The sequence below is a fragment of the Cicer arietinum genome, chromosome 6, assembly GCF_000331145.2.
Source record: "Cicer arietinum cultivar CDC Frontier isolate Library 1 chromosome 6, Cicar.CDCFrontier_v2.0, whole genome shotgun sequence".
NCBI classification, from domain to species: domain Eukaryota; kingdom Viridiplantae; phylum Streptophyta; class Magnoliopsida; order Fabales; family Fabaceae; genus Cicer; species Cicer arietinum.
Genome location: NC_021165.2, coordinates 40,105,113 through 40,124,674, shown reverse-complemented (window position 1 = coordinate 40,124,674; position 19,562 = coordinate 40,105,113). Strand labels below are relative to the sequence as shown.

At 27.7% G+C, this 19,562-nt stretch overlaps 1 protein-coding gene and 1 pseudogene across 1 annotated transcript; both read right to left on the bottom strand.

The window, feature by feature from the left end:
• Window positions 1-204: 204 nt before the first annotated feature.
• Window positions 205-1,633, bottom strand: LOC101511109 (serine/threonine-protein kinase STY13-like; the record flags this gene model as incomplete). Its single annotated transcript, XM_027330457.2, has 3 exons — window positions 205-815; window positions 1,226-1,384; window positions 1,496-1,633. Coding segments are annotated over 3 exons (588 nt in total), but the record flags the coding sequence as incomplete, so codon positions are not given.
• A 141-nt stretch (window positions 1,634-1,774) lies between these two features.
• Window positions 1,775-19,230, bottom strand: LOC140920730 (glucan endo-1,3-beta-glucosidase-like; annotated as a pseudogene).
• Between the last annotated feature and the right edge of the window lie 332 nt (window positions 19,231-19,562).

Sequence of the window (19,562 nt, the reverse complement as noted above, 5' to 3'; positions counted from 1 at the left end):
AAAAGGTCTTAAATATCTCTTGCTCAATAATGCATCAATCAATATCTTCTTTTTAGCAAGTGCCATACCATTCAAAAATCAAATACCAATCAATTTGCCTAAACTATATCAATATGCCAATTTAGAACAACCAACAGATCAAAACTACCAAATAACACATCAAAATATTGATTGCAACTGAGTTACTATATTATACAACGCCGTCGTTTTTTAACTTTTGAAAACTTTCAATACCCTTTGCATACAACAACTTTACAACAAATTACTCGACACTAAAAAATAGTTTCTTAACACAGGGAATGTCTAAACCAATGTGTTCCTTTACAACAAGATCAATTAGATAATGTAAACAATCCTTTTTTTTTCTTTGCTCTCTAAAAAAAGTCTATAAACAACATTCTATTCTTTTGTTTGTCACCTTAGAGGTTGGTTACTCCTGAATGCACTAAACTTTATATACTGTAACATGGCAACTCTTGTCATCTACAACAAAAGGGAATGGTAATAAGGTTTAGCACTTACTGTTAGTTTTTTAACCTTTTCAAAGAAAACAATTGGCGAAGAAAAGCAAACTTTCCTTTGTTCCGGGCAGAAAACTCGGTAATGGTACCATTACTACTTGTTGCCGCCTCAGGTTCATTGTCGGGTTCTGGCAAGGGAGGAAGAGATTGTGGCGAGAGTGTGAAGAGAAATGCATTGAGCATCCGGATGATTTGACTAAAGCTTGGTCTCAAGTTATGATCTTCAACCCAACATGATTGTATGAAGAAAGCAAGATCGGGGGATATGTCATCTGGAATTCTCGGCCTCTCTTGCTGCAATCACAAACGCAAACCATTTCATGATTAGCAAATAGCAACAATGCAATAACTCCCAAAAACTAGCTTTGAAAGTGCGCAAACTAAGGACAAGATCACTTTCTAAAAGCATTTTCGGTTTTCATTTTAAATCACTAACAAGGAGATGGAATACTCACGTAGTAAACAATTATGATAGAGAAAAGATGGAAGAATGCATTTCTAGTAACAATGTTACATCATTTTCAAAAATTCTAATAAACCTTAGATCTGTTTTAAACAAAATTGTAAAAGAAGATGGTGAGAGACATATTTGATCTATATTCTCTTACGTTTATTACTTCAAGTGAAAATGAAAACCGGAAACATGGAAAGTAAACAGGCTGATTGATGAATAAACAAACACTTGGTAATTTCGGATTGAATACCTTGAAGGCAGCAGCATAAGCAGCTTGTAAATTAGACATTCCTTCAAAAGGCATGCGATTTGTTAGTAGCTCCCACAAAACAATCCCAAAGCTATACACATCAACCTTGTTGTTATAGTGCTTTTTCTCTCCCTGGCGCAATGTTACGGTACTGTACAACTGTAAAAACAATGCTCTATTCAGTCGATAAAACATACTGACTCACTGGTGCACTTTTTTGGATAGTTGTCGGTAAAACAATAAAATCATGCTCCAAAAAAGACGGCATACCTCTGGTGCCATCCATCGGTAAGTTCCTGTTTCGGCAGTCATCATCTCAGTCACTGATTCTTCTCTTGCAAGACCGAAATCTGCAAGTTTTACAGACTCCTGATTTGCTGTAAGCAAAAGATTGTCTGCATTGTGACAGTTTCAAAAACAACACTTATTAAGTTTAGAGCTCATCAGTATATACCTTGATTTAACATTCTGCCATTAATGCCAAAAGTTACTTTCATTTTCTGTAATAGAGAGCAATTGATAGGAAGTCCATACTCTATCAGCAATGTTCTAATCCATAATGAAACATCTACATACAATTTTCAAAAGCGTATATACATAGTAATACCAGGTTTCAAATCTTGGCATTTTCTTTACATTTGTTATCTCCATTAGTTCTTAGATTCAGCAGTTAACTCACATAACAACTACATGTAAATAAACAATGAAACTGAACACAATACCTAATATCAAGATGTAAATAAACAATAAAAATGTAACCGTTAAACATGAACACAGTAACTAACTATCCTAATTGAACATGAACAGCAACCAAGTAACAGAGATTGGTTCGAGAAAGAAGCAGTCATTGTACTCTATGGTTAGGGTTTTCAATACAAATTGGGGCTTTTTCAGTAAGACTCAATTTCAGTAAAAATTGATTTCAGAAGTAGGGTTCGGACAATTGATTTCAGTAAAAATTAAAGGAAGATAACTTACCTTAAGAGATAGCGATCATCACGGCGGAGCGAAGCAGGGATGCGGAGGGTTCGGACAAGAAGAAGAGAAGAAGGGCTTTGGGATGCGGAGGAGCGAGCGAAGCAGCTCGACGGAGAAGGACTTTGGGATGCTGATGAGCGAAACAGCTCGAACGAGAAACCCAGCTCCCTAACCTAATGCGGCACCGGGTTCGGACAAGAAGAAGGGAAGAAGGGCTTAGGGTTCATACAATTTCTGGGTATTGGTTTACCTTATCAAAAGAGAAAGTTGATACCTTTAAGAAATGGGGTTGGTCTGATCAAGATGAAGGCAGCCTCATTCTATGTTAACATCCATTTGATAAAATTAATTTAGTGATGACCTTTTGGGTCAATCAATTGGGGACCTTTTTTTTTAAAAATTAAACAGAAATTTTTTATAAAAATAGACATTACCTACGGATAAGCAGTAGGAAAAATAATACGAAAATTTTTGGCAAAATTTAAGTTAGGATTGTATTTTTTTTTTCATTACCCACGGGTTTTTTAATTGTACCCACGGAATTACCGTGGTAATTAATTAAAAAAAAAAGTTTTATTTTATACAACAATACACACGGTTTTTCCGTGGGTAACAATTAATTTACCCACGGATTACGATCCGTGGCTAATTTTCTGTAGGTATACAAATGTTTTCTTGTAGTGGACGCAATTGATCCTCTTTTTTTATATATATTTAATATATATGTGTATAAGGTGATAAATATATGATTAATTTTAGGCAGGACAGATTCTCTCTCAATATATGACGAAACCGGTAAGCGATGGTAGGTGGAGAATCGCTTACTGACTTAATTATGTCAAATCTTACTAAAATTAATGTAATCTTTATGAAATTTTTATTTGGTAGAGTTTAAGTTATTAGATTGCTCATATCTAGTGGCTTAATACTTTTTGAATCAATTAAGGCTAGAGAAAGAATATGTAATCCGAAAGTAGCTTACAAAGAAGGACAAATTTAGAGAAAAAAAAAATATTTTTGATTTGATTGTTAATTTTTTAATTTCATCCCTTGGGACCATAATGAGATGTACTTTCATCCCACATTGTTTAAATGTTTTACATGTTAAAAGACTTAGATCATGAGTTAAAGAATAAAATGTAAAAGTTTATGTTGTAGTTTAGTTAGTTTAAAATTTGTAGAAAGTTGTTTTGAACCATGAATTGGTTGTGTACTATATTTTGCTCTTTATTTTGAAGATTTAGTATGTAGATTAATACATTTATATGACTTTGTGTTGGATTTGTATTAATCATGTTTTATTTTATTTTATTTTTTTGACAAAAAAAAACGATATTCATTCATTCAAAATGATAGATTATATCATATACAAACACATCATATGACACATTGTTTAAAGATAACACGACAAAATTCTAAGCGACTGAAATACCCATGTCTCTGGATTTGCAATGTTGACAACCTAGCGATTGATTGAATAAGTAATTGATTGAAGTTTATATGTCAATGTAAATGAAATGGACACCACAACCAGACAAAAAGTCATACAAATGATACACTAAGACGAGAAATCAAACAATATCGATTTGAAATGACAAAATCACAAAATAAAAACCTAGTTTGAGTGAAACCACTTATTTAGATTAAAATAGGGGGAAAATAAGCACAAGAGTTATTTTGTGTTTGCAGTACCCCAATTTTGCACGACCAATAAAAAATAATTCTAAAAAAAATAAGTAATAATATATTAAATAAACATTTTGCAATTATTATTATAAAATCTAAAAAAATCTCCATTTTATAAATCTGACCTAACTTTGACTTCATATTTACATAGACTTTCCCATATTTACAAATAATGTACTTCTTTTTCCTGCTGCAGTCGCACTACCGTCCCCTTTTCAGCTACCTTTTTGTTTATTCATTTATCCTAATAAGGTTATTATCTTCATGATTTGTACACTCAATCAAAAAATGGAGCCACCTCTTTTCCTAATTATCTTATTTAAGGTTACTTGATTTATGAGGGAAAAAAAAATCACAACTCAATTTTATCTCATGGATACACAGATTCATTATTTGAGTCTTTAAATTGTAATAAAAAAAATAAAAAGAGGTGGAAGATTGCTTAAAAAAAAAAAAAGAAAAATGAAGGAAACTATAAACAAGAATAGTCACTTATATTTATTCAAGGTATTTTTTATATACAATATTATGTCTATAAGTTTGTCTTTCTAAATAACATTAAGATGTTTTTTTTTTAAAATATACAAAATCAAATATCAAATATTTTTTACTAAGTATAAGAGAAATAGATATAGCAATGAAAACTGTATCCTCGTTGTCCTCTTGTCCTTTCTCTCTCTCTTTTTTCTCTTTCTTTTTTCTCTTCCTTTTTTATTCAAATTACATCAAACATCCTTTTAATATTTGAGTTGTTATGACACAAGTTGTACAACTCAATAGTTCTAACACTCATTTTTATAAATAAATAAATCTAAAATCGACTTTTAACTTTGATTATTTAGATGTGTCATCTTTTTATTATTTGAGTTTTTTAAGACACAAGTTGTACAACTTGGTGGTATTAAAACTTCGTATAACAAAAATAATAAAACTACTCTTAAACATGTTAACTAGATGTGATATATTTTTAGTGCTTGAGTTTTTAAGACACAAGTTGTACAACCTGATAGTCTTAAAACTCATTTTTTAAAATAATTATTCACATCAAACAAACTCATTTTCTTTCATCAAAACAACTTTTTTATCAACAACAAAACCAACTTTCTTTAAAAACAATCAACACATTCATATTTTCTACCTAAGAATTACGTAGTTGTGACTTATCAATCACACATGGAGATACGTAGAAGCACAAGATCACCCATGTCAAGCACAATAATTAAAATTTCAATTTTTCCCCTCTCTATTTGAAGCACATTTTTATTTCAACATCACATTCATGAAGAAAAAAATTTATATTTGCATTTAAATAAAAAGGAGAAAATAAATATATTTCAGATAACATAAATTTTGCACAATTAATTTTTTAATCGACTATCGAACTCAAAACTTGGTTTCAAAGACCATTATTTGTTGTTTTTAAGGATTTCTAAATGTTTTTCTATTTTTAACAAAATTTGGTAGCAACTCCATTAAATTCGAGAAATATTCGAAATTTAGGCCTCAACATTGTTAAAAATTGATCCAAAACCCCCTATTTTCGGTGGATGAAGAAGAAGACAACCTTTGAGAGAATGTGAAGTTATCTCACAAAAAATATTAGGACTGACTAGAGGTCGTGTTAGATCTAATGCTCTATTATATATAACCTAGAGGTTTTATTAATCTCATTTGATTTTTGAGTTATGTTAATGCTTGAATTATGTTTTAGACATTTACATTAGGGTGTGAAATATTGAATTAAAAGAAATAATTTGATTTGCTACTATGTTGGATCAAATTGTTACATATTATAATTAAATAAAATTTGATTTTGATATTCCACAATTTAGAGATTATTTGTTAGAATTTTTTTAAAGCCATAGAAATTATTGTTTTAATTGCTTACCATGATCAAAATCACTTTTTATTTTATTTTATTTTTAATAATCACTTATCAAAAATAATTTTTGTGAGAAGCTACTTAAAACAACTTCTCATTTGAAGTATATTTTAGATAATTTTTAAATTAAGCAACATTGATCGGTAATTACATGAAAACTTTGTCCTCCTGAAAGAAAAATAATATCACATGATTTTAATTGATGATAATAATAAAGTTTCCAATTTATTTATTGTTTAAGAGAACAGACTCTTATAATTTAAAAAGTATTTTTCAACATGTAAATTTAAAAAACATTAATTATTACTCTCTCACTCTTACAATGAGACACTTATAAAAAATATTATTTTAAAATAAATATACTCTTTAATTCTTAATATAACATTAATTATTATTTTTTAATTAATTTAATTATTTTCTTTCAATTATACCATCTCATTTTTATTATATATATTATTCACAAAATAATAGATTCCTCGTTACATTTATATCAGTAAATAAATACAAAGATTATAAATAAGAATAATTTGATTAAATTATTTTATTTTTTCTTTTATATAATATAGTATTATTAATATATATAAAATAAACAAAAACGATACTCATCATAAAATCAAATAGTAGTTTGTTACCTCACACAGGCTGGACATCATTTATCTCGAACCAAGAAAAAAGTTAATATCTAACCATACCTAATGGAACATTATTATATATTCAGCCATTTATACAAGTGATTGTGTGACAAGGACAAATCATAATCTTATTTAAAAAATTAATTTGATTAGGACCAAAGTTGTCATAGTTAAAAGTTTTTACATTGAGAGCACAATAAAAATAGTTCAGAACTTTTAATGTCCAGATGCGCACTATTTTCTTGTCCAATAAATACAAGTCTACATTTTCATACAAGATCTTCTCTTTTTTATTTAAATGAGAATTCAATTATGATTTTTTTTTTTTAGAAAAAAAGCAATTTTGTTTTTTTGTTGTTGTTGTTGTTAATTGTTGAATCTAGAGTCTACATTTTCATGCAAGATCTTTGAATGTATTATTTATTTATTTTTAATGTCAATTTAACTAAAAAGAAAGAATTTTGACACCAAATGTTGTTGGTGTTCTTGAGAAATCATCAATAAATGTTCTTGATAACATCTTTTTCTTACTTGATGAAAATTGTTGATGTTGAAACATAGTTGATATTAAAGTATTAGAGAAGTTTTGTTAGTAAACACATTGAGTTTAAATTTGTGTAAAACTTTACATACATCATCTTTGTGATATAAATTTTAATCTAACAAAAAATATTGAAAAAAAAAATAGAAAGAATTGACAAACAATTAGATTGAAAGGATAAAAACTAGGATTACCAAACAAATTTTATTTTAGTTTTGTTCTTTAAAATAATTTTTTTAAATTTATTTTCAAAACCAAAAACAAAAATTCATTCAAGATAGCCCTTAATTCAATTTTGACCAAATTTTCTTCAAATCTTGATCAAATCTTCTTCCAATCTTAATTAAATCTTTACCAAATCTTGAATCAAATCTTATTTTAAATTTTTCATCAATTACAACTTCGAATCAAATCTTAGTTTAGATTTTCTTCAAAAACACGATTCTTCTTTCATACTCTTTGAAATTAAATATATTGTTCTGATAAAATACTTTTGTTAACATTAAAAATATAATTACAATATTAAATATAATGAAATTTATATACCAAAATTAGAACAACTAATTTCTAACTAAAGTATGTAACTTATAACGAAATTTACATCTCTAATATGCACTTTTATTAAATACCGTTAATTTTCACTAGTTTCAATAACTTGTTAAATGAGTTTAAATTTGTGTAAAATTTTACATACATCATCTATGTGATATAAATTTTAATCTAACAAAAACATAATTGAAAACAAAATAAAATAAAATAAATAAATAGAATTGACAAAAAATTTGATCGAAAGGATAAAAACTAGGATTACCAAACAAATTTTATATTAATTTGTTCTTGAAATCAATTTTTAAAAATTGATTTTAAGAATAGATTTTAAAAACATATATTCATTCTAACTAGCCTTAATTCAATTTTATTTATAATTGATTTAGAAAATAGAATTTAAAACAAAAAACTAAAACTCACTTGTTAAAATTGTCCAAGCGCACTATTTTCCTTCAAGTTAACCATAATTCAATTAATTAATCATCGCAAGATCAATGCGTTGATTTAAATCCTAGCCATATAAAAAGATTTTACATCCTCTCAATTTAAAGTGTATATTATATAAATTTAACAATATAACAAATAATTTTATGTTTATGTAAAGATTTTACATTCATAATCTACATAGATCATAATTATAAATTTTAATGATACAAAAAACATTTGAGAGATAAAATAGAGAGAGAATCCATAATAAAAAAAATACTAATAAGCCTCACATAAAAGACAATTGTCAATTAACACCACAAATAATTATTTCACCAAATCCACACAAAGATCTCAACATGAGTTATCAATATTCTCTAAAACTAAATATTACATCAATAAATACGTTTTAGACAACCATCAATTCTAAAATAACATATATATTAATTTATACTAGATTTTTTGAGCAAAAATCGCAGCGGATAAATAAAAATTGTTACAGAGGAAAGAAAACTTTTAGAAGTTATTTAGGATATCACATTTCTCAAATATTCAAAAGGAGCTCTTTAAACTTTTTTTTTGCCTCTATAAAACAGCGCAATCTTCATGAACTTGATTTAACTAGAATTTCTTAATTTAATTCCAAAATCTTACTAGTGCTTATAAAGTTTTGATACAAAATGTCCATAATTTCGATTTAAGTATAATTACTTGATTTAATTCTAAAAACTTACTAGTACGTATAAAGTTTTCATACAAAAAGTCATTTCAAATTAAATAAGTAAAATAAAAATTACAACCCTTATTCCCGGTATCACCTATCAGAGCGGGTTTCCTCCCAAACTTGAACTTCAAGACTCGTTAACCTATAACACCTGCGATTTCACAAACGCATGGCCAAGCCACTCAAACACAAACAACGAAGGAGGTGAGTTTCGAAATCAAGTTGATAGTATAATACAAGTAAGAAGAAGACACAAACAATCATAATAGAACCGTATCATTACACAAACATTCCTCAAAGAAAAACATCACATTTTAAAGTCAAAACAACTTAAGGAAAATCAATACATTTCACTATAACATCAAATAATCTCATTAGTTATTATCGCACACAATACATATTAATCACAACAAAACAATCACAAGAAAATAGAATGTTATGCATGAACTTAGACTCTACTTCACAATGTGGTACCATTCTAACTCTGAAATATTTAGTTAGGAGGCTTGATACTATGCCACCATCCTAGAGGAAGGACAATTCAAATTGGCCATGTCCTCATAGATCCCCTCAACTAAACCTAAGACACAAATACGCGACAATCGAGGTAAATAAACCTAAGACACAAATACGCGACAATCGAGGTAAACATGTGTTGCATGGTAGCTCCCGATATTTGGAGTGCAACCTCCAAGTCACCTAGGAATTCCCAAACCGAATACCTCCAAGGTCTAACAATATTGACTTAAGGATCAACAACAGAACGCCACGATCAAGCTCATTCAGTGGTACTTCCCCGGAATCACTAGGGTTGTCAGGCCCTACCTATATGATGGAAAAATAATCTCCACTTCACAAATTCTCAATATTCCTTTTCTCCCCTTGTTGGCCTATGATACTCCATTAAGACCGTTATCTCAAACACAAATTGGAAACACAATTATTTCATCATCATCATCATTACATAATCTCTATAACATCGCTATAATTAATCCCACATCCTCATCATCACATAATCTCATCACAAATTTATAGCATCACTATCATAATCACACTTCATCACATAAACTTTATCACAAATTTATAAAATCACAATTATTAATCATACATCATCATCATCTCATAAAATTATCACAATACATCCATCTTTTATTATCACATCACATAAACTCATCTAATCAAACATATACATAAAATTCATTCGACACTCAATATCACAATAATATCAAATATCACACATTTAACGAAAATAAATCAAATATCACAAAAACATCAAATGCCACACATTTGACGAAATTAAATCAAATGTCACAATAATATCAAATGCCACACATTTAACCAAATTAAATCAAATATCACAATAATATTAAATACCACACATTTAAAAATCAATCAACATCTTATAAGTATTTCTATTTCACATTTTAATCTCACAATTTCCATTTTGCACATTAATTAATTTATCACTCAAAGGGTTATTGTCATACATAGCAAGCCCCTGATGAATCATTGGGAAATACGATTTTCCTGTTCTTCTCAAAATATATTATACTCATGAATTCAAACGCTCTCTCACCCCTTATCTTATTTCGATCCTTTAACACAATTATGATTCCGTGAGAAAACAACCTTTGTCCTTTGACTCTTTGTCCTTCAATTGATTAACTTGATAGTTTATGGGTAAACGTCAAAAATAAATCATTGGAAGATACTCTAAAAAATAAATTCGAAATAAGGTCTAAGGAAGATTAACATAAATCAGAAAACTAATCAGTGGATAATATAACCACTTTTCACACGATCGTTTTGACATTGGTTTCACTCAAATCGGACTTACGGTGAAGAAGAACGATGCTAAATAACAAATTCTACAAACAAAGAAGTCGAGTATTTTAGAGTAAATCGGGGTTGTTAAAAATCTGGACAATTGTGTTTAATTGACTAGCTAGATGAATGAAACTTATATTTTAAGCGAAAATGGAGAAAGTTTTTTGGAATAGATCACCGGTGCCAAACGATAGGCTTGTTGTTGTTTTCCTCTTGGTTTTACGGCGGTTTGCTGAAGGTCCCCTTCCTTATTACTATTTTTATTTTATTTTTTCAAAACATAATTTCATTAATAAAATATTATTAATATTTCAAAACTTATATTTTATAAAATAAAATGATTAATCTTTTAAAATACATTAATAACCAAAATTCTCATATTCAAATTAATCATTATAATTATACTTATTTTTCCAAATACTTACATTAAATTACTACCATCGTTCGAAAATATTTGAAATTATAAAATAAATAAATATAACATCAACACTTAATATTAATTACTATTTCAAGATAAATAAATATAAAATGAAAAAACCATAACAAGTATATAAAAAATCAAGAACATCAAATACAATATTACTGCTATCTCAAGATAATTATTTATAAAGTAAATAACTAAAAATAGAAAATAGTTATAAATAATTGGAATATAACTACGTGCACATTTAACATCAATCAAATGCATTTAAAATATCACATTAATTATGTATGCGTATATACGCGTAAAATCGTCAAAATCTTATTCTTTAAAATATTATACTAAAATATTATTTTGAAAAATATATAAAATATAATATTTGTTATTTAGATTACTCATTTAGTCCAATATATATAAAAGTAGCACATCTTCTACGGAAATTAATCATAAAATATATCAACATGTATTCTAAAATAATTTTAACACCAAATTAATTATTTAAAATAATATTTCATTAATAAAATAATTTATTATAAAATTTGGGGTGCTACAATTCTCCCCTCCTTAAAGAAACTTCGTCCTCGAAATTTATAGTGAGGGAACTAATATCTAATTTACCACCCACAAAATTCAAACTAAGTCTATAAGAATATTTAAGACATTCACTATTCAATTAAGTACAACATGTCAAAAGTTAATTAACTTAGCATAATACGCTTACATGAAACACTAAGCTATTTAGACAATCGCATCTAACATTCAATCATAAACGAAATACCACAATTACTCACTTCATATATCGCATCTAAAATTTCAATCATGAACGAAATATCACAATTACTCACTATAATTTATGTAGGAAACAAAATTTATAGATTTAGTAACCACAAACTTACTACTTACGTCGAGTGAAGCGAAAATATCTCAAATAGATTGTCAAGTTCTTATAACTTCTCAAACAATGATTTTTTAGTTTTACTCTCTTAAAAATAATGTTTAAATCCTAACAACAATTACTCTACATGTTTCATAAAACTTTGGCATATAGAGAAACATTTAAAACATTTCACACCTCCATGAATTACAAACAAAAATGCATATAACAACTCAATGTCATGCAATCACTTGAATTTTTTTTAGAACAACTAATCATAGTGGAATAAAACCAATGTTTTCACATATAGTTTCAAACACACGTAAAGTCTAGATCAATTTCAAAGTCCTATAGGCAAAATTCATTTATAGAATTCCTATAATAGGTTTAGGTATAAAAAAATTACAATATAAAAAATCCAACATAATGCTCTTATTTATTTTAAGCGTGTTACTTAGAAGATCAAACATACTTAATTGAATGTTTAATTTAAGTACACACCTCTATATCAATCCACACCACATAAAATGGTTATTAACATTTGACATTGATACCACATAGGACTTATAATCACTCAAAATTCTATAACAGATAAACATGGTTTTTAACTATTTCAAAAATAAAATTAAAAAATATTTTCAACGATAATAACGATGGGTTATTATTGCCTCTTTTATTGACGATGAGTCATTGAGGTAATTAGTCTCTTCTACTCATGTAGTCATCTACTTAAGGTAACTATAACTGCATTCATTCAAATTCAAACATGGATAATTAAAAGTATCTTTAACATTTATTACTAAAATTATTTACGTATATTTCAAAGGAATTTTGTAGTCCAATATTATGATTTCGAGCTGTTAAATTGGATGGATATTTTTTTTGAATAATGTGACGTGCTAAGTGGTTATGTGATACTCTTTGTCTTGTAAAATAGTTCGAAAGTTTATTTTTTTCTTGAAGAATTTCATTATTCAGTGTCAAAATTCAAAAATATTAATTTGGGAGTTTAGTGTGTCACATTACATTGTCCTCCCGAAAGCAAAATAATATCACGTGATTTTTAATTGATTATAATAATAAAGTTTCCAATTTATTTATCTGTTAACTCTTATAATTTGAAAAATATTTTTCTAACATGTAAAATTTAAAAAAAAAAATTATTACTGTTCTCTCACCCTTACAATGAGACACTTATAAAATATATTATTTCAAAATAAATATCATCTTTAACTCTTAATATAAGATAAATTATTATTTTTAATTAGTTTAACTATTTTCTTGAGATTATGCAATATTATATTTCTTGTTACATTTATATTAGTAAAAATACACAATAATTATAAATAAGATTAATTTGATTAAATTATTTTATTTTTTTTCTTTTAATTAATTTACTATTATTTTTAATATATATAAAATTAACAAAAATAACACTCATTTTAAAATCAAAGAGGAGTTTGTTACCTCACACAGACAAGACATCATTTAATTATGTGAAAGCATGAGAAGAGTTAATATCTAACCATACATAATGGAACATTATTAATATTCGGCCATTTATACTAGTGATTGTGTGACAAGGACAAATCATAATCCTGTTAGAAAATTGATTCGATTAGGACCAAAGTTGTTAGAGTTAAAAGTTTTTACATTTGAGAGCACAATAAAAATAGTTCATAAATTTTAGTGCTCAGACGCGCATTATTTCCTTGTCCAAAAAATACAATTATAAATTAAGTCTACACTTCCATGCAAGATCTTCTCTTATGTCTTTGTTGTTAATTGTTGAATCTAAAGTCTACATTTTCAAACAAGATCTTTGAATGCATAATTTTTAGTTTTTTGAATGTCAATTTGACTAAAAAGAAAGAATTTTGACACCAAATAATGTTGAAGTTCTTGAGAAATCAACAATAAACGCACTTGGCAACAACTTTATCTTACTTCATGAGTTGTTGATGTTGAAAAATGGTTGATATTAAAATATTAGAGAAGTTTTGTTAGTGACACATTGAGTTTAAATTTGTGAAAAATTTTACATACATCATCTATGTGATATAAATTTTAATTTAACAAAAACAAAATAAAATAAAAAAATACAATGATTTTAATTTTGTTCTTTAAAACAATTTATAAAATTTGTTTTTGAAAATAGATTTTAAAAACAAACACCAAAATTTATTCAAACTAGCCCTTAATTCAATTTTAAAATTAATTTAAAAAATATATTTTAAAACTAAAAACCAAAACTCATCACTTGTTAAAATTGTCGAAACGCGCACTATGTTCCGTCAACTTAAGCATAGTTCAATTAATTAATCATCGCAAGATCAATGCGTTGATTTAAATTGTAGCCATATAAAAAGATTTTACATCCTCTCAATTTAAAGTTTAACAATATAACAAATATTTTATATTTATATAAAATTTTACATTAATGATCTACGTAGATTATAATTATAAATTTTAATAATAAGAAAAACTTTTGAGAGATAAAAAAGAGAGAGAATCCATAATAAAAAAAATACTAATAGGCCTCACATAAAAGGCAATTGTCAATTAACACCACAAATAATTATTTCACCAAATGCACACATAGAACTCAACATGAGTTATCAATATTGTCTAAAAATAAAAACTACATAAAGAAATACGTTTAAGCCATATCATAATTAGATATGAAACAAATAAAATGATTAGATTTTCTTGAAAAAAAAAGGAATAATTAGATAAAGAAAAGAAATAATAAAAACAAAAAACAAATTCCTTAGCTGAGAAGAGGAGGAACTTGGAGAAGTATATGGTCCATTGTCACCACTAATTTGATACTTAGGTTGTTTATTAAGAGGGAACACACTAAAATGTTCGTTAGGTTTTAGTAGACCCTTTTTTATTTTCATCAAACATAGGAAACAAATAAGTTTCCAATTCTTCATTAGGCCCTTTAGGAGTGCAATTACACACATGCTTAATCAAATTACTATAGTAAGCTTATGAATTTTCAACTGTTGCAACACCACCACCATCAGAAGGTCATCCACTCTCTGATACATCAACTTCTAAATTAGCACCACGAATGTAACACCTCAAATTTTATAATAAAATATTTTATTAATTAAATAGGATTTTAAATAAATAATTTGATGTTCAAATTATTTTATAATATATGTTGATAAATTTTGGGATTAATTTTCGTTATATGAAAGCTTTCTATGATGTGCTAGTTTTATAAATATTAGATTAAATGAGCGATATAAATAATAAATATTATATTTTATTATTTGAAATATTATTTTTTTAAAAATAATAGTATATTAGTGTAATATATATTTTCAAGAAAAATATTTTATGAAATTTTACATATGTATACGCGTACCCAATTAACGTAATATTTTTCTGTGCGCTTGACTAATATTAAGTATGCACGTAATTATATTTCAATTATTTATAACTATTTCCTATTTTTAACTTTTTTTTTATAAATAATTATCTTGAGATAGAATTGATATTGTGTTTCATTTCCTTTATTTTTACATACTTGTTATGACATTGTGGTTTTCTATATATTTATTAAGATTTAGTAATTAATATAAGATGTTGATGTTATATTTATTTATTTTATAATTTCTACTATTCTCTAATGATGGTAATATTGTAATTTGAGTATTTGGAAAATTAAGTATTATTATAGTGATTATTTTGAATATGAGGGTTTTGATTATTAATGTATTTTAAAAGATTAATTACTTTAATTACTTCATCTTATAAAATGTTGCTTTTGAAATATTAGTAATGCCTAGGTAATTAAATTAGTTTTTTTTAAAAAAGTGATAAAAAAAAATAATTTTGATTATTGTTTGTTTTATTGAAAATAAAAATAAAAAATAAAAACAAGTAGAACAAAGAAGTAAAATTTGTTTGATGGATTAGACACATATTTAAGAGTAAAATCTAATTAAATAATAAAAAAATATTAATTGAAAATAACAAGAGTGAAGGGCATGAGAAAGACAATTGATACCGTTCATCGATGACTGTCCCAGAAAAATTTCTCAGTTTCATCCAAATTTCAATATGTTGTTTTACTTATTTAGCTATTCAATTAAACACAATTTTCTAGATTTTTAACAACCCCAATTCCTCCCTAAAATACCCGATTTCTCCGATTACAGAATTATTATTTTGCACCATTTTTCTTCACTGTAAGTCTGATTTGAGTGAAACCAACGACAAAATGATTGTGTGAAAAGTAGCTATATTATCCACTCATTGATTTTCAGATTTATGGTAATTTTCCTTGACCGAATTTCCAAATTTAGTTTTTAGAGTATTTTCTCATAATTTATTTTTGACGTTTACCCACAAACTGTCGAGTTAGATCGATTGAAGAACAGAAACTCAAAGAACAAAGATTGTTTGCTCGTGGAATCATATTGTTGTGTGAAAGCGTCGAAATAAGGTAAGGGATGAAAGAGCGTTTGAATTCATGAGTATAATATATTGTGAGATGAACGTGAAAACCGTATTTTTCAACGATTCATTCGGGTGGGGAATTCAACGATTCATTTTGAGAGATAAATTGATTAAGGTGAAATATGAGAATTGTGAGATTAAAATGTGAAATAGAAATATTTATAAGGTGTTGATTGATTTAATTTTCGATACTTGTGTGGTAGTTGATATTTGTCATTATTGTGATGTTGGATGTTGAATGAAATTATGTGCATATGTTTGATTAGACGAATTTATGTGATGTGATGATAAAAGATGGATGCATGGTATGATATATGTTTATGGGATGATAATGATGATTTTTGATTGATGATATTGATGTTATAAAATTGTGATGACATTATATGATGATCGTGATTATGTATGATTAATGATATTATAAAATTGTGATTAGAATATTGAAGTACCTCATACTTGATGAGATAGTGATGATTTTTAAAGACAATGCTCTTAATGGAGTAGTCTAAGCTAACGAAGGGGGAAATTAAATTTTGAGAATTTGTGAAGTAGAGATTATTTTGTCATCATATAGGTAGGGTCTGACAAGCCTAGTGATTATGGGGAAGTACAATTGAATGAGCCTGATCGTGGCGGTCTGCTGTTGAGCCTTAAGGCAAGATTGTTAGACCTTGGAGGTATTCAGGTGGGGAATTCGTAGGTGACTTGGAGGTCGCACTCCAAATGTCGAGAGCTACCATGCAACAGACGTTTACTTCGCATGTCGCATATATGTGTGTCTCGGGTTGAGTTGAGGGGATCTATGAGGACATGGCCAATTTGAATTGTCCGTCAACCGGGATGGTGACATAATATCAAGCCTTCTATCCAAGTACTTCAGAGTTAGGATAGTACCACATTGTGAAGTAGAGTTTAAGCTCATGCATAAGATTACATTTCCTTGTGATTGTTTTTTGTGATTGATGTGTTTCCAATGCGATAATAATTTCTCTTAGACGAGTTGATGTTATAGTAAAATGTATTGATTTTCCTTGAGTGATTTTAACTTTTTAGTGTGATTTCTTTCTTGAGCAATGTTTGTGTAATGATACGGTTCTATGATGACTGTTTGTGTGTTCTCCTTACTTATATTATACTTTTAACATGATTTCAAAACTCACCTCCTTCGTTGTTTGTGTTTGACTGGCTTGGCCCTGCTTTTGCAAAATCACATTTGTTACAGGTTAATGAGTCTTGAAGTTCATGTTTGGGAGGAACCCCGCTCTGATAGGTGATATCGGGAATAAGGATTGTAAATTTTATTTTACTTATTTAATTTGAAACGACTTTTTGTATGAAAACCTTATAGTACTAGTAAGTTTTTAGAATTAAATCAAGTAATTATACTTAAATCAAGCTTATTAAGATTGTACTATTTTATTGGAGTAAAGATGTTTAAAGTGTCTCTTTTGATTTTTGAGGAACGTGATATCCTAAATTAAAAATAAAAGTTTTTATTTTATTGGAAATATATTTTTATTTATCCGCTGCAAATTTTATAGAAATATGATATAAATTATTATATATATTATTTTGGGATTTAGGGTGTCACAACCAACTTTCTCAAGAGTTGAATAAACAACTCCTAATGTTGCATTAAATAAATTTGTGTATTTATATTCTCCATCATTTACTTGAACTGTTGGTGAATTTAATAATGCAAATGAAAGTTCAATTTCTTTTGGGGCACTTATGTAGCTAAAATAAGCTCATACATTAGCAAGAAGTGGTGCATCACTCTGCAAAAAAAAAAATTGAACTATTGATGATATATATGAATTTGAAGAACTACTAAATGCTCCAGTTGATGGAGGATACGAGCTACCTAAGAAATCTAATTGTATAGCTGTTGTTATTTTAATTTTATTTTGTAAGTTGATAGATGTAAGTACTGCATTAATGTTCTGCATTGCTGCGAGCACAAATTGTGATGTTGGTGTAACACCCCTAATTTTATAATAAACTATTTGATTAATGAAATATTATTTTAATTAATTAATTTAGTGTTAAAATTATTTTAGAATCCATGTTGATAAATTTTGTGATTAGTTTTCGTTATATGAGTGCCTAAGATGATTTGTTGCGACACCTAAAATCCCAAAATGACATATGTAATAATTTATACTAGAATTTATTTAGTAAAATTTACAGCGGATAAAGAAAATATGTTTTCAAGATAATAAAAAAAAATTTGTAACTAATTTAGGATATCACGTTTCTCAAAGTACACATGAAACAATTCAAACTTTATTACTCAATTAAAACAATTTAATCTCAATGAACTTGATTTATCTATAAATTCTTATTTTAATTCCAAAAACTTACTAGTACTAAGGTTTTCATACAAAATGACATTTGTAATTACATAACTAAAATATAGATTACAACTCTAAATTCCCGGTATCACCTATCAGAGCGGGGTTTCTCCCAAACTTGAATTTCAAGACCCATTAATCTGTAATAACTGCAATTTCGCAAACGCAGGGCCAAGCCAGTCAAACACAAACAACGAAGGCGGTGAGTTTTGAAATCATGTTAATAGTATAATATAAGTAAGAAGAATACACAAACAATCATAATACACTGTATCATAACACAAACATTCTTCAAGGAAAAATGTCACATTATAAAGTTAAAACCACTCAAGTAAAATCAATGAATTTTATTATAACCTCAAATCATCTAAGAGAAATGATTATCACACACGATACCTATTAATCACAACAAAACAATTATAGGAAAATGAAATGCAATGCGTGAGCTTATATTCTACTTCACAATGTGGTACCATTCTAACTCTGAAGTACTTGGTTAGGAGGCTTGATACTATGCCACCATTCTGGTGGACGAACAATTCAAATTGGCCCTGTCCTCATAGATCCCCTTAACTCAACCCGAGACACATATACGCGACAATCAAGGTAAACGCGTGTTGCATGGTAGCTCCCGACATTTAGAGTGCTACCTCCAAGTCACCTAGGAATTCCCCACCCGAATACTTCCAATAACAATCTTGCCTTAAGACTCAATAGCAAACCGCCACGATCAGGCTCATTCAGTTGTACTTCCCCGGAATCACTAGGCTTGTCAGGCCCTACCTATATGATGATAAAATAATCTCCACTTCACAAATTCTCAATATATTTCTCCCCTCGTTAGCTTAGACTACTCCATTAAGAGCGTCATTTTAAGGAATCATCATTATCTCATCAACCATGGGGTACTTCAATATTCTCATCACAATTTTATAACATCATTAATCATACATAATCATGATCATCATAT